The sequence below is a fragment of the Callionymus lyra genome, chromosome 14 (assembly GCF_982586985.1).
Source record: "Callionymus lyra chromosome 14, fCalLyr1.hap1.1, whole genome shotgun sequence".
NCBI lineage: Eukaryota > Metazoa > Chordata > Actinopteri > Syngnathiformes > Callionymidae > Callionymus > Callionymus lyra.
The window spans coordinates 14,124,450-14,148,153 of NC_141831.1; the positions used below are offsets into that span (position 1 = coordinate 14,124,450).

Below are 23,704 nucleotides of genomic sequence, written 5' to 3' on the forward strand. Positions count from 1 at the left end.
TTTAATTGAATTGTTTGTTCACCAAAAGGTTGATTAAGGTTAAATACAAAAATGGGAATTTATTGTTTTTATTAATTGAAGTTTTTACGAACGTGATATTCAAATTCCAAGGTCTATTTTTTTCAAAATTCATTATTTTTAATTTGTAGCCTTGTAAATTCCATTTAAAAACATTGGTATCATAGTGCCAACATTTTTATCTTACATTTCAATTCAAAATAAATTAAAAAATAAATAAATAATGTAATTAAACTATTATTAAATATCCTGATATACTTCTGTAGAAACATGTCTAGTAAATCAGTCTTACACTTTAAGTATATTATGTCACGATACACGATAGGACATATTGTGCTATATTGTGATACTGGGATACATTTGTAGTATTGTTAAATACTTGACTCTGGCATTTACAGAATTTACAGACCACATGACTCTTGACATAGTTGAAAATCCTTTCATTTGTTTTGAAACCAAAATATGTCCAAACATCAGCTTTAAAAGCTGTTGGATTCAACTGTATCCTCTCGTCCCCAGTCATTGCCGAGATTCAGCGAGATACTGCCAACTGGAGGACAGAGGTTTAATGGCAAATGAACATAAGGTGTGAATGTTTACATTTTTATGGTAGATAATAATGTAAACATACTTTGTTTTATAAACTATTAATGAATAAATACCAGATGCCTGCATAAACACACGTTCATGTGTTACCGTCTGTCTTTTTTTCAAAGGGGCAACACAAACAAAAACAGCTCCTGATCAGCACAAATGACAGAAGGAAGTGGTCGGAGGGTGTGTGTAGTTCCCTGCAGTACATATTAGCGGACCAGAGCAGAGAGCTCAACCGCACATCATTGCAGCAGGGCTGCAGTTCAAGCTCAGACCGGAATACGCTCGAGGATTTAAAGTGAAATCGCAAGCAAAGGGATCCAGGGCAGAATGAGGTGAGCAGCGAGGAGGTGGGAGGACTGAGTCAGCTACTCGAGGAAGCAGAACTTTACGAATTTCTAGATTGGCTTTTGAATTTTTTATTACATTCGGATTTTCCTCGACTGAAATGCGGGACAGAAAAAAAGTTTTCTCTCACATTCTAAAAGAGAATTAGTCTGCTGAGCTATTTTCTTCTTTTGTATTCCTGAAGATTGTCGTTCGTCTCTGCCACGACCTACTCTTAATGTAATAGTACTTTTGGAATCTTTGTTTATTTACTCATCTTTCGGAGCCAAAGATGCCTGGATGTACAAGTCGCTGCAGACAAGGGATGCTCAAATTAATCCAGTCACTGCGGAGACTTGTCTTCGGAACCCTGACTAAAGGTATTGTAACTTTTTTTTACACTCTCTGGTATTCAGTAGAGTCGTGATCCAGATTTGCATCTACTTAATTGCAATTTTACATTTTTGAGTGGACTCTCAATAACGATTTTTTTTTTTTTTTTTGTAAAAATACTTTGTGTTTTCTATGTTTCCTGTCGGAGTTTGGATTTGTGATTTTAAGTTTTTTTGCAGGGGTTTAAGGAGGCAAAAACTGATTTTTTTTTTAAAGCAGTCTTCTTGTCAGATTGAACGACGACAATCATCCTATGGCGCAAAAACTGATGAAAATGTAAAGCTAGCCTCCAAGTCATGAAAAACATTGAAATTATTGAATTATATCTGTGTTTTATAACAGGTTTAGTACATTTAAAGCATAAAAAGAGAGTCACAAAACAGAATTTTAACTCTTAAAACAATCCTAGTTAAAAAGCGAATCACCTTTCCTCACTACAACATTCATCACTGTGTCAAAACATACAACAGGAAAAACCTACTGTTTTTCTATTAATTTTACCGTCTGTAAGGTGTTTGTTTTTTTGTTTTAAATACCATTTATCTCCTGTTGATAAGTCAAGATAATTGTTTGGGTAAAGTTCTTTTTTTTAAAGAGCAAAACACAAAATGTATATATGGAACCATCTTGAAACCAGCCGAGAGCTATCGCTGATTCAGCGTTTTAGTAAGATGCATTTGCTGCAGGTTTTTTTTTTTTACTTGCCAAAATCATGAAGGTTTCTTTATACATCTAACCTGTGTGTAAAAAAGAAAAAGGTCAGTTATCACCATGTTTTAAATACATATTTAAACATTTTTGTTTTGTATGGGCCCTTACATTTGTGTCGGCTATACTTTAAGTGATCTAGGTGTATGGTACCATTAGTAGAAGGGCCTGCTTTCTAGGTAGAGGATGGGAATTGGTTTTATATGCCACTAATTCCATCACATCGCATCCTTTCCAAACTCTCCAAGCTGAAAACCCACAAAACTGTCTCTGACTTGAATCAGAAACACAATCAAAATTGGAAAATGTCAGGATTATTACAAGTAAATTGTGACTTTTTAAGGGGATTTTGGTTAATATATCACCCGAAAAAAAAACTTGTTAGATTGTTAAAACAACAAAATAAAATACATTTAAATGTAAATTATATTCAGGGTTGCATGGTATATTCTGTTATGTTCTTATAGATAGGAAGAGGCTGGAAAGCGGGAAGCAATAGAAAGAGTGCGTAAGTGTCAAAATGAAAAATGAGGGGGGTATAATATTTGCAACATATGCTGGGCCTTGTCTCCCTCCTATCCTTGTGTTCCTGGAGAAAAAAAAGAGACTCACAGCATCTACTGCGGAAGATGAGCAAAGACGACGCCTGGGGTACCGACTGGTCTCCCGGCATTTTCTATAAAGATTTATAGACCTCAGGAACAAAAATCAAAATCAAAATACATTAATGGAAGCCACAACGTGTTCCTGGAATCTTTTAAATGGGTTAAAAGGTGCTCCATCTCTTTCACCCCCTGACGTTTGTTACCTTTCCTCTCTCATCCCCCTGAATCAATGTCACTTTTCACCTCGGTAGCAAAAAAAACAAAGTGCTGAGTCACCAAGTCAGAATGCAGCTGTGAGCCGAAGCTAGACTCAGCAGAGAGCTGCTGCCGGAACCCGGTTATGTTAAGAATCGGTAGAGATGGCGTCACACTTACTGAATATTAGCAAGAGAAGAGAATATATTTAAGTATGTGATGCCAGTATTTAAAAAAAAAAGTAAATGACCTGGAGTAAAAACCATGCATGATAGTCCACATGTTCCCTCATGCTGTATGCAAACCAGGTTTCATGAAACATTGTCCTCATTTGTAATGGCCACTAGATGGCGCCCTCTGTTCTACAATTTTTTGGCAGCACTGATTAAATGAAACCTTACTTTATTAATTGAAAGATGCCAACTACTGAGCTTGGAAAATTTGTTCCATAAAGCTAAAGTGAAACCTCATGAACTACAACTAGCCTCGTAAGTTTTTCCTTCTTCCAATTTTGTTGGTTTTTATTTGGGTGAGTAGGAAAATAAAATAAATAAATCAACATAAACGAAAACCTCCTTAATTTTTGAATCAATCATGTCTCTATAGCAGTGAACAGCTTTGTACTTCAGACAATGTATCATGATACAGTGTCTTTATTTTGAAAGACCACTAGATGGCAGGTTTGAAGGAAATCAGCAGATATGACAAATATTATAAAGCAGAAGGTAAGTAAGTAAGTAAGTAATTTTTATTTGTATAGCGCTTTTCCAGACCAGGGTCACAAAGCGCTTAAACAATCAAAACAATATTCAATCAAGTATAAACTTTAAAGATCAAGATAAAACTGATAACACAACAGGAGTTCCAGAAAATCAAGGAAAAGCCTTAGTGGCTTTTAAATTCAATTCAATTTTATTTAAAGTGTCTTATCATAACAAAGTTATCTCAAGACACTTTACAGTTGAAGTAAGACTATAGTGGAGAAAGAAAAAAACAGATCCCAGCAATTCATGCTTTCAAAATGAAGACACTGTATCATGATTCTGTATCATGATACATTCATTTTGGAAGGCAACTTACTAGATGGCACTCTACCTTTGAAAATAATACCAGGTTTCATTGAATTAGTAGATTAGAGCAAAAGATTAAAAAGCAGATGAATTAATAAGAAATGACAGTGTATCATGATACAGAGATACTTCATGAAGCCTCACCAACTCTTCACTATACATGATCATGATTTTTTTTTTAAATAAACCATTTACTGTACATATAGATCACATAAGCTATTTTGTCCTGCATTCATTTAAGTTTCACACTATATTGATACAGAATATTATATTTATTAAATTATGATTTTTTTTGTGGCTTTTATTTTCACCAAATAAACCTCTTTCTTAACAGAGTCAAGCTGTGACCCTGACCCGGAGTGACTAATGGAGATGTATTCTGGGTTGTGCAAACTAATTATGCCAATGAATCGTGGGAGTCACATTTTTAGAAGTGATAAAATAATTGCAGAATGATTTTCATCTCAAGCTGACCTCTATGTAGGACAGTCTTGCTACTTTGTGTCAATCAAAAATATTTTTTTCAGATCACTAAATAGATGAAATGATTGCATCGCATTCAAATGTATAGTTATTTTAACCTCTTGTTCTGTGTAGTTCAGTGCATGTGCATCGCTTTCTCGGACAGGAGTGTGTTTCAAGGTGAAACTAACAGAAACTAACAGAGTAATTCAGTCATGATCATGTTAACAAATCGCTCTGCAGATGGTGGCTGCATGCATGGACGGAGGCACGGTGCAGTAGCGAGCTCTCGCGCACGCAAGCATGTGCAACAAAGTGGAAAATTAAATGTCACATTTGTAGCAGAGATACATCTCCTGTTGTGAGAAGATGCATCAGCTGTTACGCTTGCAAGAAAAGGTAGAAAAGGTGATGATGCTAATCGCTGGAAGACCTTTTTTTGCATCCGTCAGTGAAGTAGTTGTCGAACTGGTTAGAAATAGACACTTTTATTGTGAACTTCTTGACGAGAGGAAGTAAGTAAGTAAGTAAGTAATTTTTATTTATATAGCGCTTTTCTAGACCAGGGTCACAAAGCGCTTAAACAATCAAAACAATATTCAATAAAGTATATTCTTTAAAGGGCAAGATAAAACTGATAACACCAAAAAATAAAGGAAAAGCCTGAACAAATAAAAACGTCTTAAGATGTTTCTTGAAGGAGTCAGTAGATCCATCAAGCGCAAAGAGAGAGGAAGATCATTCCAAAGCTTAGGAGCAACAGCTTGGAAGGATTTCTCTCCTCTGGTCCTGAACCGTGTGCGAGGAACCATCAGTAGATTCTGATCCAAAGACCTGAGCCCGAGCTGGGGTATAAGACTGGATCAGATCACTGATGTAAGGAGGAGCCTGACTATGAATAGATCTGAAAGTAAGAACCAGAATTTTAAAGTTAAAAAAAAAAAAAAAAGCTCCAGCTTGTTGTCCAACCCTGAAGTAGATCAAGTCAAGTCAAGGGAATACAATTTGATGTATAGAAATGTGTGTATGCAGAGGTACGTTCAGCATAGGGGCCCCCTACGCTGTTATTTTGATCACCTACGGTGTAAATTGGGCCCCGACACTGTGTCTGAAGCAGCGTAGGCTGTTTTCCCCTTTTATGAATCGTGTTTTAATCGAGCCCTTCACAAAATCATTAAAAAAAATTAGGCTTGTTTTGTGAAAACGTCAGCTTTATAAGTTGCCAGAGTCAACTCTATCTTCTCGTCTTCAGTTATTGAAGGGATCTTGCAGGATTTCATCATTACGAATACCTTTATTTTTATACACTTCAATGAAATATATCCTGCAAAAAAATATGAAAAAAGTAAAATATTATTTAAAAGCCACTGTATCTATTTTATATATATATATATATATATATATAGTTCTGTTTAATGTCATTGCTGTATAGTAAAGAAAAAAAAAGTGCAATATACAGTACAAGTGTATCTTTTTTTTAATATAAACACTAATCCAGAGGTAAGTTTCTTTAGTTCTTCAGTGCCAATGGATTTTCAGGCTTCATTTGTTGTGTACCTGTGTCCTTCAAGTCTATAACCTTGTTCTTTCTGCTTCAACACACACAGACCGACACGCACAAAAGCACACAATGTAGCTCTGCCTTCTGTCTGTCCTGTGATCTGTTCCCCGTCAACACAGGTGTTTTCCCTCCTAGTTTGTGGATGTTAGATGTGAGGAATGAATCATAGTGTGTGTCAGCGTTTTAATTTTTAACCTCACCTCTACTGCCACACTTTTTATGTAACATATTCTAGTAGATGTATTTTTATCTCTTGCCTCCTCGCTTATCCAACCACAGCAGTTCCTTTCAAAACCAACAAATATATATTTTAGGATGACTTTTCTTACCGTCTTAATGCAGTGTTTAAGTTATAATATTATGCACACGTTTTTTTTTTCATCCAAACGTTTTGATTGATGATTAATTCATGTTAACGCTGACTTTCTAACGTTATAAATTTACTGAAATGGGATTTGGGTCTCTGCTGCCATCTAGTGCTCGTGTATCAATACTACAATTTTTAAAGGAAAGCACATCATTTTTTGTATTACGTCTTCAGAAATGAAGGTTTATTTAGTTATGGATTATAAAGTTATAAAGCAAGCTACAAGAGAGTAATTTAAATGCTTAATATATATATATAAATGTATTGTAAAAATGAAACGACAAGGGCAATAGACTGATTTTCATTTAGCTTTTATACCATTTTCACAACCAAAAAAAAAAATCTAAATCTCATCCAGTTTTAAAACTGAAACATCACTTTTTATCCAATTACATTGTGCCAACTTCTACTATACTTAAGATCCTTTTTTTTCCCCTTCATAATGTTATGTTTTCACTTGTTTATTCCATCTGTAAAGATATCACATGTACTTGGTCAGCTGTACTTGAGTTCGAGCTATTTACACATTAACCTCCAGGACAACAAGTTTTACTTGCAATTATTACATTTGTCACGAGTAAAACATCCTGAGACTTGAATAATGCTATAGATTTTTTTTGTATCAGTGGTCATGTATAATCTTGAGATTATTCTTTTGTGATTAATACATAGATATGTATCTACTGTATCAATTAATATAAACCTTTGTTTTTTATCCTCATTAAGATTAATTTGTCACAACCTCATGAACCAGGAATGTAATGCTAAGGTGAATATACATCTTCCAAGAGCATACAACACAAAACCACTTAACTGATCTCTGAGTAACCAAGTCAGTGTTTTTGACGGCGATTTTGAAGCCCTTATTTCGATGAGTAGAAATGTGGGCACTTTTCTAAGTTGGTGAGCAAAGCAGCCTACACACTTGGCGCCGTTACAAATTCTGTCAGGAGGAAAAGGACAAAAGCTCCTGAAAATATCTTGGTTTAGTAAACCAAATATGATCAGTTTACCTTTTCAGTCAGTCAAATATTAAGAAGTATTTTGGTCACGACATGTCCAGAGTCAAAGGCCAAGTAAATTATTCAATCTGAAGACTTGATTAATCATATTGATTAATGCAAATCCACTCTCACTTTTTTGATAATGTGATAATAAACTATAGAGTTTAATTGTTTCAATCTAAAACATGATTTAGTCTGATGAGTCACTAGACTTGCAAGAGGAAATTCCGTTTCATCTGAATGGTTTCCAACATTGCGAGTACATCACATTATTTGGTTGTAGATACTAATGCAACAATAAAATTGAACATTGAAGAGCATGTTATTCAGGGAAAAGAGGGTTTTTTTCAAATACAATTCTTGATGTACATTTGTAATTAAAACTGTAAGGCAATCGCATGTTTGCTTAAAGGAAGCTCTCTCGTCAACTTGAGGCAAAGATCAATCAATGTAATTAATAAATTATTGCTTAAGCTTTATTTCCATGCCTCCAACCCTTTTTCCTTTACGTGGGTGTGTATTTCTGCAGCATGAAACAATTTCACAGTCATTTTAATAGACTTTAATAAACATAAAAGGTGAATGAATCAAATAGTGTTCATAATGCAGAAAGAAATGCTTTGTTCAGGTTCACGACCTAAAAGATCTTTCACCACGCCTGCAAAAACAATTATATATCGGCAGTGCAGAAGAGGTTAAGAAAGGTTAGAGGTTTTCCAGTATGTCTTGAACACGCAAAGGTCATCTGGAACCAGCGACAAATGGCCAAGAAGGAAAAGAAACATCTGCGCTTGGTCTTCGGATCAGTGCCTCCCAAGTCCCAGGGGGGGAGGAAACAGAAAACCCTAATTTCTGGACCTCCAGTATAAAAGAATATCCTAAATTACACAACGAAACGTGCACGTGAAGGCAGCTGAACGACTCGAAAAAGTTGGGTGACCATGCTGCCACTTCATTTCAGCTCATTTCAATAAGTATGCATGAATTTAAAAAAAAAAGGGCCAAGTCGTGCAGTGAGAGGCAAAACTCTGTTGTCACTGAGGCGAACCACTGTACCATCATCGTGTCCCACTTAGAGAGCCTGTAATGAAGGGATTACGGGAGTTAGTGTCCTCGGGTACTCGCCCAACTGCCAACATCTGCCACGTGGGATTCAGAAATAGTTTAATTCCCCATCTGGAAGGGACCGTGCAAATACATCAGGATGAGAATTAAGGTCTGCGCTTTTTTTAAACATTTATTCCCATCTGGTTAAAAAAGGATATAGCCCAAACTGCTGCTGGCGTGAGAGAACTATATGTTTCCCTAGATTTATTCATGACTTTATATGTTTAATTAATCAGTTGTCAGCTCAGCCCTACCTGCGAAATCACAGGCCGGCAAACCCACGCTCACTCGCCACAACTTACCGTTGACCCACATAAGTTTACGCTCTGCAGTCGGCTTATATAACCGGCGGAGAGTGAAATATTCTACTCAAGAAACTACCCTTTTGCTCAAGTGTGGCGAAAGCTACTTTTAAAAATACCAAGCTAGAACAAAAAAAAGTTTCCTTATTAATATTTTAAACCGCATGAGAGTTCAGAATAAGGGGCGTGTTTTGGCAAGAATCGGGCGACACGAAACGTATCACAATACCGGGGCAACGATACCATATATTGTGAAATGTTCAGGATATATTTGTAGTATTGTTGAGTACTTCACTCCGGTTTTGCAGAATTCACAGACTCTTGACAAACTTGTAACTGCTTTCATTTGTTTTGAAAACAAAATCAGATTTAAAAGCTGCTGGAGTGGACTGTATCCTCTTGTCCTCAGTCATCGCAGGATTAAATTATTCCTTTACCTGCAGAGGACGTAATGCTGCCATCTAGCAAGTTTAATTGCAACACAAAAATCAATACGAAAGCGACACGAAACGTATCACAATACAGGGGCAACAATACCATATATTGTGAAATGTTGTGATACTTTAGGATATATTTGTAGTATTGTCCGAGTACTTGACTCTGGTGTCACAGAATTTACAATCCACATGACTTGATAAACTCGTAACCGCTTTCATTCATTTTGAAAACAAAATATTTCAAAACATCAGCTTTAAAAGCTGCTGGAGTCGACGGTATCCTCTCGTCCTCAGTCATCGCCAGGATTTTAAATTATTCCTGCAGAGGACGTATTGCTGCCATCTAGCAGCCGGAAATTGAATTGAAACACAAAAATGAATAAACACGGAGAATATTTGCGTGATAGTTGTAAGTAGATGTGGAATAATTCTATTCTACAAACTTTATTGAAAAATAAATCATTAATGAACTATTATAAATTATAAATAAAATATTATTTGAAAGCACCCACCTCCCAAAATAGAATAAATAAAGATTTGGGAAAAATAAAAATGTATACAGTGCTATTTAATATCGATACAGTATCGAAGAACGACACTTTTTATTACAATTTCAAAGCATGAATTAATACAATTTTGCATTATTATTATAATCATTCCCTCACCTTGGTGGTGAAACTTTAATGCTGCTTTTTGTGATTCCAAGATGACGTCAGTGCCATCCTGAAATACAGAAAGATCGGATCACGTTATGGAAAACATGATATTTGATCATTAAAATATGTTAGGAGCAGAACATGCAACAGAAAAATTTGAAGCATGGAGGCTGGAATGAAAGACTTTCCCTGGAGAGCATCAAGAGTTTATTTGACACGTGTTATCATATTGTTTAGAGAAAAAGCCAAGTAGCTTTTCATCTTTCTTCTCCTCCACTAAATCCTTCTTAACCACATCCACAGATTATACACTCAGGTCTAAACAGTCTCAATAAAAAAAACAAAAAAACATCTTCAAGTTTAGGAGCTTCATGTCTTAAACTAAACGGTTTCTTCGGATTCTTGAAAGGATCAATTGTTGTTCACAAAAGATATTTTTGTTCGGAAGAAAAAAAAAAAGTGTCTTGTTACTGTGGTTACTCGAACAGCTTTAGAAGCTGATTATAGCTCGAGCGAGAGAGAGAGATTAGAGTCATTAGTCATCATTAGCCGTCTGCAAAGTCTTGCTGCAGTTTTCCGGAATATAAACACAAAGTCTAATCAATGAAAATGTCTTTGCTGGCAGGACTCTTGTCGCCTCGCTCCACCTGCTCCCGGGCCCCTTGAGCAGTGTTCATTACCGAGCGCAGCATCTGTTGCCAGCTCTCAACAATAACACCGGGACACGAGAAGGCAGCAGCCAGAAAGAAAGAAGGGAAAAAAAAAAAAAAGAGGGGAGAGGCTGACAGATGAGGAGGCACAGAGAGAGGAGGGAGTGGCGCAGGGAGGCAGGAGCAGCTCGTGTTTGGAGATCAGAAAATCCCAGAGTCTCGGTCTGAAAGAGTGGTTACTCCAGATAGAACAAGGAAGGGGGCAGGAGCCCCTGTAAGATCCAGAGCTGAGGAAGTCTATTTTCTCCAACAAGTAGTTGTTCTTCGGCTGTTTTTTTTAAAAGGAGGGGGGTGTTTTTAACAGTGACAACATGGGAGCCGTGGTGGGCACTTTGACCATGCAGACCAAACAGAGGAGACCGTCCAGAGGTAGGTCAGCATGAGTCAGAAACGCTTGCGAAAAAGGTCAAAGAGTAGTTGTTTTCAGTGAGTATTTGTACTTCTCTAACTGTTTACTTGGCGGCTATTTTTCAAGATAACAACACTTTTGTGGAGAAGTTGATGCATAGAAGATCTGAGAGTACATAAAAAAAATCTCATCAACATTCAACAGTCAACTCCACTGTCGCAGATATAAACTAGTATTTCCAAAATCACTGCACTTAAGGGGAATATACAGGATTCTTTTTTTCAACGCAGTTTTTCGCGTCGATCCCAGTGGGTTTTGTGCGTTCTTCGAGTGAAATGGAGAGCATGTGAATCAACACTCAGCTCACATATCATACCTCTCGCTGCCCTTATGCTTGAGAAGCCTGTTGTCATGGAGACTGGGTTGAAGGGGCATAAAAAAAAAGAGTCATTCAACAACATGAAGGTTGAATCAGTATAGACGAGCAAGTGCACACGCTCGTGCTCAAAAGCTGATACAAATTGCTCCCGGCGACGAAGAGAACAACAAGAGCTCTCGTAGAAATTCAATATTTTTATCCGCAGCTAAATGTAAGCGTGGTTTGGATGCTCAGTGATATAAAGACGGGGCTGATAAGAGACGGAGGTCAGAAATATGTTCTTGGGGAAAAGAGACCTTGCATAAATTATGCTAAAATGATTTGCTTTAGGTGCTGGATGTGTTTGTCTACTATCGGCCATGTAAAGCTCTGCCTCTCTTGCCGTCCCCATCTTACCCTTGTTAGGTCAATGCAACTTTTTTTTTTAATCTAAAGTTTCTTTGTAATTGCTTGTATATGTTTTCGCCACGTTTTGGTTAAGCATTTGTCACTAAATGCAATAGGGGAGTAAGAAAAAAAAATGTATACAGCAATATATTGTAAAGATCTTATCCATCATACTCAATTGATATTCAACAGAACTTGGTCGATTTATTTATTTTTGGCTATCAAATCAAGCTATATTATCGTCATAGTTCTTATTCAATAAGGTGTGTAAAATAAGTTATTTTTAGATATTTATTATCAGCTAAATGAACAATGAAATCGCACAAGATTCCGGCGTTGACTGAGGACTAGTGGATACAGTCAAAATGATGACACTAAAATCATGAAAATTATGCGAGTTCGAGCGAAATATATTGTCTCGATTTGTGTATCAGTACAGCTCTAATGATTTGTGTATCGGTACAGCTCTAATATGAATACACCTCTGTACTATTCGAGCATGTGTGTACACACACTCTAAACTAGTGGTAATATGAGGAAATATTAATATGATATATTGTCAATAAATATTAAATAGAACTGTAAACAATTTCCCTCCTGAGGGATCAATAAAGTTTTACCTTACCTTACCTTATTGTTTGGGGTTTTTTATTTTTTATTTCAAATCCTTCATTTTTATCATAATTATTTTATGGTTTATATTATATAAAGTGCGTGTGTAAATTAAACATATTATATATATATATTTTTTTTATTTACAATTGACATTCAAATATTCACTGAGTTTACCTTTGGGCAGCTAGATGGCAGCAGTCAGTACACCCTCCGCGGCTATAGTGACAATTAAAAACTAATAGACTCAAGGACTCATTCATTCCTTGGGCTATTAAATTGTACAAGTCTGAGTTCGGGGGCAGGAGTGGAGTAAAGGTATCATGATGTTCTGTTCTATGTTAATCTTTGTATCCTTTGTCTTTGTTATTTGTCTTTGATCTATGTTCTTTATCTTTATCTTTAGACTTAGATTGTATCATCTTGTTGTTTCTCTTTATTTCTCTTTGTTCTTGTTCTTATTTTATTTTGATTATCTTTTATGAAAAATTGCTGTATTTGCTGTGGATAATTTGGGGAAAAAAACAATTTCAATAAAGTTCTACCTAACCTAAGTTTATCCGTGTTTCTACAGTATCGCTATATGCATCATAAGACATCATATTGTTGCCCTAGTATTGTGATACGTATCATATCGCCAGTTTCTTGACAGTGCATACCCCTAATAAACTACAACACTTTCCTTAACAAACTAATTTGTTTGACTAAAAAAAGTTATGCTAATGTAAAAAAAAAGGTTTAGTGACAACTGAAAGTGGAGATGTTGTTTGGATCAGGACGTCAGGTTGTAGTTACAAAAGGTTCCGGGGATTGGCTTATTTAAAAGACAAATGTAACCAGATCGTCTGGCAGACAGATTTGGTTACCTTTAAAAAAAAAAAACAAGAGACGCTCCTGTCACAACATAGACATAAACACCACAAGTTAAACAGTCATTGGGACCAAATAGAGAACAAAAAAAGGGTCAAAATTAATTCAGTGTGGAATTCAATATTAGACAATAGTTCAATGGTTTCTACTTTGTTTAATACAGAAGGAGAAAATGGTTTTAAAATATTGTTACAGTTGAGACTTAATAGTTTGTGGTTTAAGAGACCTTTTTACAATCACATAGATCATTTCCTGTTAGCGTACACAAAAAGGTGTTCACAGTTTCACTGCAGCAGTGATCAACAGTCCATCATTGAAGTCTCCTTTCATCTCAAATGATCATCACAAGAACCTTCTACCTCGTCGATCTCAGTTTCTTCGCCAGAGGAAACAATTGATCGCGTCAAATTCGCCGGGTTTGCAACCACAACTCATTTTAGAGTGCTGGCTTTTTGAGTGAGCTCATCTTCCTAGACCAACTGCACTCAACTGAAAAAAAAACAAACAATCGTTGCAGTTTTTGAATCGTAGACAATTCCAAAAAAAAAAAAAAGCAAGGTAGTGTTACGCTTTATTGACTTCACGCCAGAGGATAAGTTGGCAACATTACACACATTTACACATCGCGAGCCAGATTCTTCATTGTTACAGAAAAGAGATGAGGAAACCTGCTCATTTACAAGGCTGTTTTTCTATGTTTATTTTATTTCAATAAAAATATAGCCTTGAAAGAATGAGTGAAATGGGGCAGAAGAAGCAAAGGAGATAGTTTTTTAGAATCCCTTATTTGTCCCGCGAGGGGAAATTCGGTAGTGCTTTTGACAGCCATTCACACATTTTCACCGCACCATAGAGTTTAATGAATGTCAGGGAAATATTAAAAAACTAAACTGGTGTGAATTTTCGCATTAATATCATCAGCTCCTGAAATTCTCATTCACCTCTGTTTGTTATTTTTGCAAAATATTAATACAAAAAAAGAGAATAAAAAGCATGAATGGACATGCTGCTCTTTTACTGTATTTATAAATCCATCTTTTTTTAAGGTATTCCTTTCTAGATACATTTAAAAAATAGGTATTTAAATGCATAGTTTGAGGGGTTTCCAATCATTTTTATTTGAGTATACGGATATATACGTTTTTTTATACAATTAATATTGGGTATAGGTGGATAAAGTGTATTTATTAAAATAATATGCAATTAAATCACAGCTTTTAACAGTTTAAAAAACGCTAAAACACATTATATTAATGCTCTTTTTCTTTGTATATTTATTAGACTAGCTTGACGGCCCCTAAAAGCACCACAGCATATAATATGGCCCCAGAGAAGAATAAGAAAAACTATTTAGTATAATTTATTTGGGTCAATGCATCGCCATCAGTTTATTTTTTTAAATAATCTTCTCCCTTTTTTCCAATCAACACCTTCATGTCTCATCTTCACTTACGTCATCCACAGAAAGACACAGGGGTCTGTTTTCATGTGATAAAAAAAAAAGGTGACAGAAAATCTGACAATTGCACGTCATGCTTTTTATAACATGGCAGCCGAACGTTCACATCCGTCATACTTGTCCATCTCCATGACAACAAGACGGAAGACGGAGCCTAGGGGAAGATGGAACAATGATAGCGTGCAAGCAGCATGTTTAGATCATATACTGGAGTATTTTGCAGCCATTTAGACTAATATTGTGTGGAGCCACATTAAATAAAAAATGGTTGTTACTCACATTGTATAGTAATTGAAGTCATCATTCAATTGAGACATCATTTCATGATCTTGACGCAGACGATTGCTATTTTTAGTTGTCCTTTGAGGGTCAAACGTTGGTGCCATTTTGTGTCACATTTGTTTACAGTCATTTTTATATTAGTACAGTATAATAAACCGTTTACTTTTCTGTTCTATTCAAGAACTACCAATATATACAGTATATACCTGTACTGTGTTTCACATTTTGGCATCTATGCATGATTTTTTTTTAAAAATTAAATAAGGGTGCGAATGGATCAATTTAAAAGGTGTTTTGCAGACTAAAAGACAAATGTATAACATTTCACTCTCCTTCATAGTTTTGCGAGGGAGTTTTGTAGCGTGAAAACTTGGAACAATTTTGTCAGAGATGTGTGGTGCATGTACTTCATCAATCGGAAAGTTTCAATATTCTTCACGAACTACGACACGTGTTCTACCTAGTTAGTATTTTTGTATAATCTTTACAAAAAAATCCTGAATGCAGTTGAACCGGGAATACAGCAGGCCGACCAGACATGTTTACAATATTTTCCGTCACTTCTTACGCTGATATCATGAACTTAATCAAATAAAAATACAGTGTAACTGTGCTTTGTGTTTCCTTTACTGTACAGTTAAACCACTAAGTGTTTTTGTTCAATCTGTGCTATTGAATAGCTTTTCTATGCATATTTTCATAGGCAATTTTTCTAATTTAACTTTAATTAATTGATTTTAAAAGATTAACATCATTATTACATAATGTTTCTTTGTTTAGCAAGCTTTCCAATGATAAACATTTTTAAAATAGGGTGGATATTAAGCAAGTTATGACAATTTGAAAGTTGCATTAAACAAAAAAGGTCAAAACTAAAACTTTAAACTCTATTTTAGTATTAAGGTTGACCAGTATTTATAAATAATAACCTTCCTAATATTTATCACAGGAATATTATACATATCAATGTATTCTTTACAATACTTGTCAAATAATACTTCATATTAATCTATTTTAATTCTACACATACACGCTAATGCAGTTAGCATAATAGTAGCTGACTAGGTTTGGCAAATTGCAGCATAAGACGACTTTCACGTAAAAAAAACGTAAACATATTTACACAAAACTAATAAAAAACTTTAAGAATAGTCGTTTAACTCACCCTCTGATATCCAAACACACAACAAACCAGTAAAAAGTAAAAACGACTGAAGGAAGGAGAGAAAATGTAAACATGTCATATTAACACACCTGCGGCTCCTTGTGGTGCGTTCAAGAGCGTAGGATAAATTAAATTCGGATGGAAAAATAACTTTTTAATGAATAAACGTTATTGGGGTTGTATTAAAATACTAATAAAACGTTTATACTTTTTATTAATTCATCAATTCAACTGTGGTAAGCAAGGTCAGCAGGCCAATGATGGATTTTGTGATTTGCTAAAGTACTCAGAGGCTTCTAAAGCATGTGTAAAAGCAATAATAATAAATAAATGTGTATCATCTTTGACAATATATGAAACTTCAGTAACTAGGGGTGTCTATTGGCAAGAATCTGGCGAATCCATATGTATCACGAATCACGATACAAAGGCAACAATACGATCTACTGTATATTGCAATATCATGTATGAACAATGATTTATTTGTAGTATTGTCGAGTACTTGACTCTGGTGTGGCTGAATTTACAGACCACATGACTCTTTCACAAAGTATTAACTGCTTTAATTTTAAATTTAAACCAAAATATGTCCAAACATCTGCTTTAAAAGCCACTGCAGTCGACTGTATACTCTCATCCTCAGTCATCGCTAGGATTTGAATGTTTATTTGGCTTTGGAGGATAAAATGACCGCTGCCATCTAGCGGCCGGAAGTTTAATTGCTACAGAAAAATGAACAAACGGTGAATATTTTTTATGTTAATTGTAAAAAACTGATTTTATTTTACACAAACATTAACCACGGCAAACTATGCTAACACTAAAATGATGATTTGCAAGGCAAACATGAATACAAATCTAAAATATAAATAAATAAAATCGATTTTAAATATCAAATATCGACTATAATGACACCCCCGTCAAAACAATATTGCAATATATCATCCTAACTGTAACGGAGGATGGAGAGAGAAACATTTAACCATCATCCTTCACTTCCCTCCAGAACCCCAGATACTAATCCCCGTGTCACCAATGATGGAACACTGCACCCCCGGAGGGAACGACACGCCTCGTATCCATCTTTTCCTTCCGCGTCCCTCGACCGGCCGGTGCTTGTCCTTGTCATCTAAGTGCACTTGTTACATGGCGGCCTGCATAATTCTGACTAATGCACTTTTGTATATCGTATCGTAGAGAATGTCAGGGAGAGGTTTTGTCGTCCGGTTTTCCGAGTCTGGCGAGTGGAATAATCCACTTTGTGTCTTCGCAGATAAGTCGGACGACGAGCTGGAGATGACGATGGTCTGTCACCGGCCGGAGGGTCTGGACCAACTGGAGGCCCAGACCAACTTCAGCAAACAAGAACTGCAGATTCTCTATCGAGGATTTAAAAATGTAATCCCACGTCAAACGACCTTGAATTATTACATTTTGACTGGTGATGCTTTTTAGTTTAGATCAGAAGTCCCTAACCCCTGGTCCTGGGTTTGGTACCGGTCCATGAGACATTTGTTACCAGACCGAAAGAAAAAAAAATACTTATAAGTTATATATATCTAAGTTATTTTGATTATTACTGTCTGACTTTTGTGTTTTTGAGGATCGTGTTTTCCTCTGAACTATCTGTAGCCTCTGACTCTTTGACACGTAAAATTTACTCAAAAATTAAACCTGTAAACTAGCGAAAATGAGTGAAACACATTCCTTTTTTGTTTTTATTTTAAGATCAATCTTTGGATAAAATGCGTTAGAAACCAGTGCAAAAAAAGGTTATGGACCTCCATTTTAGATGAAAAACAACATAATTAAAAGCTTTTTTAAATAAACAATTAGGACTCACGGTTTAATTTCTATTAAATTAAAACCTCAATTAAAGATATTGTTTGTTCTAATTTTAAAAAGCAGTTTAATACGTTTTTTTTGGTTGTTTAGTTTTAAACACAATGCCCCGAAAATGTTGTATTTGTGTTTTTTAAATAAGTACAATTTGTTTTTTGGATTTGTATGTTTTATTTTCACTAGTTTTGGCCATGTATCTTTAAATTTAGAAACTCTGAAACAAAATTACAAAATCCGAAGCAAAATTGGATTTTCCTGAAACAGACTTACAAACTTTAAATTGTTTTACAAACTATTCAATGAAATTGTGAATTCCTGAAAAAAATGTACAAACACTGAAACAAAATTACAAAATCTGAAACAAAAAACAGTAATAAAAACAACTAAATGGACAACAGAATAACACAAAAACCATCAGCAAAGACATAAAAAAATCTCTTACAGTAACATTAACAAACAGTTAACAATAGAATGGAAGTTTTGTTGGATTATAAAGAAAAGTGAGAATTTGGGATTATCTTTGATTTATCTTTACAGTAGATAATTCCGTAACATTGAATGTAAACACAGCCATTTGTTAACCAAGTTTAACGATCAAGATAAACTATTATTTTTACCAATAGAAAAAGCAGAAATATTAGCAGGTAATTGTGGTTCATAAAGTATGTTTCTACCCCATTATTTATTTTAAAAAAATACAAATATCCATTGCGTTAATGATCCTTCTTCTGTGTTCTCAGGAATGTCCGAGTGGCGTCGTGAACGAGGAGACGTTCAAACACATCTACGCTCAGTTCTTTCCTCACGGAGGTAAAACAAACTATGAAGAGCCGTCACTGTGTGTCGTTACTACATGTTTATTACTCCTCGCAGACGCCAGCATGTACGCCCATTACCTCTTCAACGCCTTCGACACGACCAACAACGGCTCCATTAAGTTCAAGGTAATAAACCGACATGATTTGTTTCTACTTAATAATGCATCTTGTTTTTTTTATTGTGCAGGACTTTGTGGTGGGTCTGTCGACGCTGCTGCGAGGGACTTTGAGGGAGAAGCTGGAGTGGACCTTCCACCTCTACGACATCAACCAGGATGGATACATCAACAGAGAGGTCGGAGTTTGACGTCAGCGAAAGGCTTTGAAAGTGTCTTTGATCTTTGTTTTGTTTTTTTCTTCTTGATCTCAGGAGATGACGGATATTGTGAGAGCCATTTACGACATGATGGGAAAATACACGTATCCTGCGCTGAAGGGCGACGTCCCACGGCAGCACGTGGACGCGTTTTTCCAGGTCAATACTTTATGGTTACACTCAGTACTAGAACATAAATGTAGTGTTGGATCAGCTAAATATAGATTAAAGTTCCAATCGTTAAACACAAACAATTTATATTTCCATTTTATTTCTGCCACTTACCAATGCATCATGTTGCTCAAAGTCTTGGATTAGATTAGATTCTGCTGTCCACCATTTTATATTCCAGTTTAGTTTCGGTTAAACCCATTCAAAATACTTCTGCTTTGAGCAATTTTCACATGTTTGACAATTTATTTATAAAACATGTATTATTATTTTATACTTTTTTATCATTTTTTGCATTTGTAACTATAAACAATACAAATGCAATGATACGATCTATATTGCGGTATCGTGTGATACTGTAGTAACGAGGATATATTTGTAGTATTGTCGAGTACTTGACTCTGGTGTTGCAGAATTGAAAAACTATCAACCAAGTCATAACTGCTTAAAAACATTTTTTAACCCAAATATGTCCGAACATCTGCTTTAAAAGCCGCTGCAGTCGACTGTATCCTCTCGTCCTCAGCCATTGTCACGATTTCAATGTTCATTTAGCTGCGAAGGATATAATGACTGCTGCAATCTAGAGGACGGAAGATGGAAAATACGTAAATGAAAGAAAAAACAGTTACACTTTCTAATGGATCTTCTTATTTCGACCACTAGTAGTAAAAAAAAAAGCGTGAAGATGATTCTGAACTCTTGGGTAATGGTAATAAACAAAGATCATTGGTAAACATCTATTTAGAGATAGATTTTTGATTTTGCCAAATATTTGAGAAGAAAAAGTATGTTAAACGGTTTACATTTACATTCAGGTTGGGTCGGGTCAGGTCTGGTTAGGTTAGGTTGGGTTGGTTTAGGTTAGGTTAGGTTAAATTCTTTTCGATTAGGTAGATTTTCTTTGGAAATTAGGGATTTATTCTTTACATTTATTTCATAATAAAAAATATATATATGTACATTTTGAATATAAAACAAACTCTAAAATCTATCTCCTACATACAAACAATGACAATGGACATAAGACTCGAACTAAAGTCTGATTACATACTGAATTTTGTTAAGAATTTGAATTTCAATAACTAATAGAAGTATTCATGAAGAATGTCACGATTGTGTATTTGATTATAAATCATTTCTTCTCCAGAAAATGGACAAAAACAACGACGGAGTGGTGACTCTAGAAGAGTTCATCATCGCCTGCCAGGAGGTGTGTTTGGTCGTGACTCTTACGCAACTGCAAAGTCATCAATAATTTAAATACGTTGCTAATGTGTGCGCTTACTTACTTTTGTTACTTGGGATTTGGATCTTGTTGAAATCGTTCCTTAAATATTCTACAAGAACAATGGTCGCCGTACTTGCTTGTCAATCAAATCTGAAGCTAATTCCCGTAGGGAGCTCAGTTACACCAGACTTGACATCAGCGGCAGCTTGAATTTACACCTTATGTAACACAAACATGTTTAACTTTAAGAAGTATTACGGTGAGTTTCAATAAAAATGTAAGTCAGATTAAATCAATTGTTGCACAAGCAAGATAGACGCCTGCATGTCATGAAGTCTTTTTAACGACTTAACATTATGAAGACTCAAGAAGCTGTTATTAAAAGTATTTAGAGCATCATTTCCCACAGTTGTCAGACTAATGACCTGCTTTGAAGACACACTGTTTATTACTAGTATTGTTAACTCATTTATTTCCTCTTTCAAGGAGGTTTATTATGGTGGCCTAGAAGGACAAAACAATGTAGAAAAAAACAAAAGTATAATTTCCTGATAGAAGTTTTAAAAATCTGAAACAAAGATTTCAATTTTCAACCAACAAATTTACAAACTGTGAAGCTAATTTACAAATTCTCAAACGTTCCTGATTATATTTTAGAACTCAAATACAAAGTTACAAACTTGTTAAACAAATTAATGAATTCTGGAGAAAAAAAATGGCCATTTCCTGAAACAAATTTAGAGAATATAGAACGTCTGAAACAAAATTACAAAATCCAAAACAAAATTTGAATATCCTGATACAGATGTACAAACTCATAAATTAATTAAAAAATTCCTGAAACAAATTTACAGACTGTGAAACATAATTTGAATTTCCTGAAACAAGTTTCAAAACTCTGATACAAATTTACAAACTTGTTTTACAAACTATCCAATGAATTCCTGAAACAAATGTATAAAATCTGAAACAAAATTACAAAATCTGAGACTAATTTACAATTTCCTGAAACATATTGACAAACTCAGAAACAAATTGAAAATTTCCTGAAACACATTTACAAACTGTGAAACACAGTTTAAATTTAGTGAAACAAATATACAAACTGTCTTTTTTTTTTATAAACTATCCAATGAAATTGCGAATTCCTGAAACAAATGTACAAACTTTGAAACAAATTAAAAAACTCTAAAACAAAATAAACATTACCTGAAATTCATACAAACTCTGAAACAAATTTATTAACTGAAATACCAGTATTCTTTAATGAATCAAAATGACAATTTTAAGAATATTTTATGTCATTTTGAATCAGAGTTTGTATACATTTTTCACACATCTGGGCCACCGTAGTTAATATATAAAAGAGCAAATAAACATGGTCAGATCTCATCAGCTGCTAAATTAATCCTCGCATCTGTGTTTTTGTTTCCAGGATGAAAACATGATGAGGTCGATGCAGCTGTTTGAAAATGTAATGTAGGACAAGATGTCGGGGAAGAAGGAGTCGAGGAGGGGGAGATACAGAGGACCCTGTGTTTGTGTGTGTGTGTCTGTGTGTGTCTCAAACCAGCTGTTGTTTCTGGATCTACAACAAAGTCCAAGACAGGCGAGGGACTATCAAGAGGACAGGACGGACTGTTCTGTGGATCCTCAAGACAACCAGATCCTCGAGTAGCAAGTTTGGACTGTCTAATAAAAATAAAAAAAATCTGCACAGAAGGACGTTGCTGCTCCACACTGGACGGGAAAAAAAGCTATACTTTAATGACCTTCACGTTGTTTTCTGGCATGTGTTCAGCAGAAGAGATGATCGTTCACCGTTAAATGAAATAGAACTTTTTTTTCTTTGTTTACCTCTCGCGTCCACGGCGGCTTGAAGACGACGTCTGGTGACTGTAAATATGTTGTTTCGTTTCACTGACTTCTGTGTCGTCTCAGCTGTAATGTGTGAGTCTGTTGAGCTGTTTCCAATGAGGAGCTAGAAGTAGAAGGTCAGAGGTGACGTGAATGTGGTCTTCAAGAAGTGTTTTCACTGTTCAAGAACTCAATGTCTACACAATGAAGTCATTAGTAAAAGTCATTTAAAAATAATAGCCATAGAAATCATTTTTATTCAGGAAAATTCCAAACCCTTTATGTGCGTTTAAAGAAAAGCTATATCTTAAAAACACACAAGCTATAATAGTAACACATCTAAAATATTAATCCATGCTTCTTTTTTTTTTTCTTTGTCGTCCGGTAGAGTTTTTGTGACATAACAGCCTCAAATAATAGTGTTGAGTCTTAAACTTGGAAGCCATATGATTAAAGATGTGAATTCTTAAGCTGTGATGTTGTGTTTTATTTCCAAGACATGTTTTTGTGTTTTTTATGTTTCAAATCACTTTGTTTGGGACTTTTAACTGTAACTTTTTAAACAGTCAAGTCACCAAATTGTATCATAAATACAGACAAAATGACTAAAATAGGATGACCGTAACTAAAGAAAGATATAATTTAACCTTTAAGAAGATAATCTGATGGTGATGTAATGCGTGTCTACTTATTCTTAAGCATAAATTAATTTTCTTTGCATCATCATTTTTCATTATCATTTTGTACAATTTTATCTCCTCAAAACATTTATTCTTGTTTTAGTATTTTATTTAAACGCAATTATCTTGCTGTACTTATCAGGATTCATTTACAAAATAGAGAAAATACTAAAAATAAGAATAATGTACATGAAGAAAGAGAGAATATAACTATTAGCAGCTAAACTGCTGCTGATCTAATGATTATTTTCTTCTTTTTCTTGCATTTTCTATCCATTATTATTATCATTTTAATTTATTATACGAATATGTATTTGCAGTTTTATATCATCCAAACATTGTATTTGTTTTTAATTATTTGTATTGTTTAAAATGTCAATATAATCCTGTATTTATCGGGATTCCATTACAAAATAAAAAGACAAAATTCCTAAAAATAGTATTAATATGTGTGTGAAGACAGAGAGAATATAAACTTAAGGAATCTAATCTGCTGCTAATCAAATACTTATTGTATTTTCTACTTATTCAGACCCATTAATGCATTTTCCATGCACCATTATTATGATTATAATTTAATAAAAAATATAAACATTAACAGTTTCATCAACTAAAAACATAATAATGAAAATAATATGAATGTACATAAAGAAAGATATAATATAAAAGTTAAGAAGCTAATCTGCTGCTGTTCTAATGCTTTTCTTCTAATTATTCAGATCCAATAATGCATTTTCCAAGCATCATTATAATCATTATAATTTATTATT

At 34.7% G+C, this 23,704-nt stretch overlaps 1 protein-coding gene across 3 annotated transcripts; it reads left to right on the plus strand.

Annotated features, from left to right (window-relative positions):
* Positions 1-986: 986 nt before the first annotated feature.
* kcnip1b (Kv channel interacting protein 1 b) lies at positions 987-22,724 on the plus strand. Of its 3 annotated transcripts, none has more exons than XM_087807660.1 (8): positions 987-1,319; positions 17,293-17,417; positions 18,602-18,671; positions 18,735-18,805; positions 18,867-18,974; positions 19,050-19,154; positions 20,317-20,379; positions 21,833-22,724. In XM_087807660.1, exons 1-8 carry the CDS (start codon positions 1,232-1,234, stop codon positions 21,878-21,880), a joined length of 678 nt encoding a protein of 225 aa, XP_087663786.1. In that variant the 5' UTR covers positions 987-1,231; the 3' UTR covers positions 21,881-22,724. The 3 variants fall into 3 exon arrangements, with proteins under 3 accessions (XP_087663786.1, XP_087663784.1, XP_087663785.1); XM_087807659.1 differs by lacking the exon at positions 987-1,319 and adding an exon at positions 10,447-10,885; XM_087807658.1 differs by lacking the exon at positions 987-1,319 and adding an exon at positions 10,442-10,885 and having other exon boundaries at positions 18,602-18,805.
* The last annotated feature ends 980 nt before the right edge of the window (positions 22,725-23,704 follow it).

What these genes read in the sequence shown, in the direction of transcription:
- kcnip1b (XM_087807658.1), top strand. Translation starts at nt 10,828, where the DNA reads ATGGGAGCCGTGGTGGGCACTTTGACCATGCAGACCAAACAGAGGAGA. An exon ending in ACGGCTCCATTAAGTTCAAG is followed by an intron (nt 18,806 to 18,866) that starts GTAATAAACCGA and finishes TTTATTGTGCAG; the next exon opens with GACTTTGTGGTGGGTCTGTC. An exon ending in ACGTGGACGCGTTTTTCCAG is followed by an intron (nt 19,155 to 20,316) that starts GTCAATACTTTA and finishes TTTCTTCTCCAG; the next exon opens with AAAATGGACAAAAACAACGA.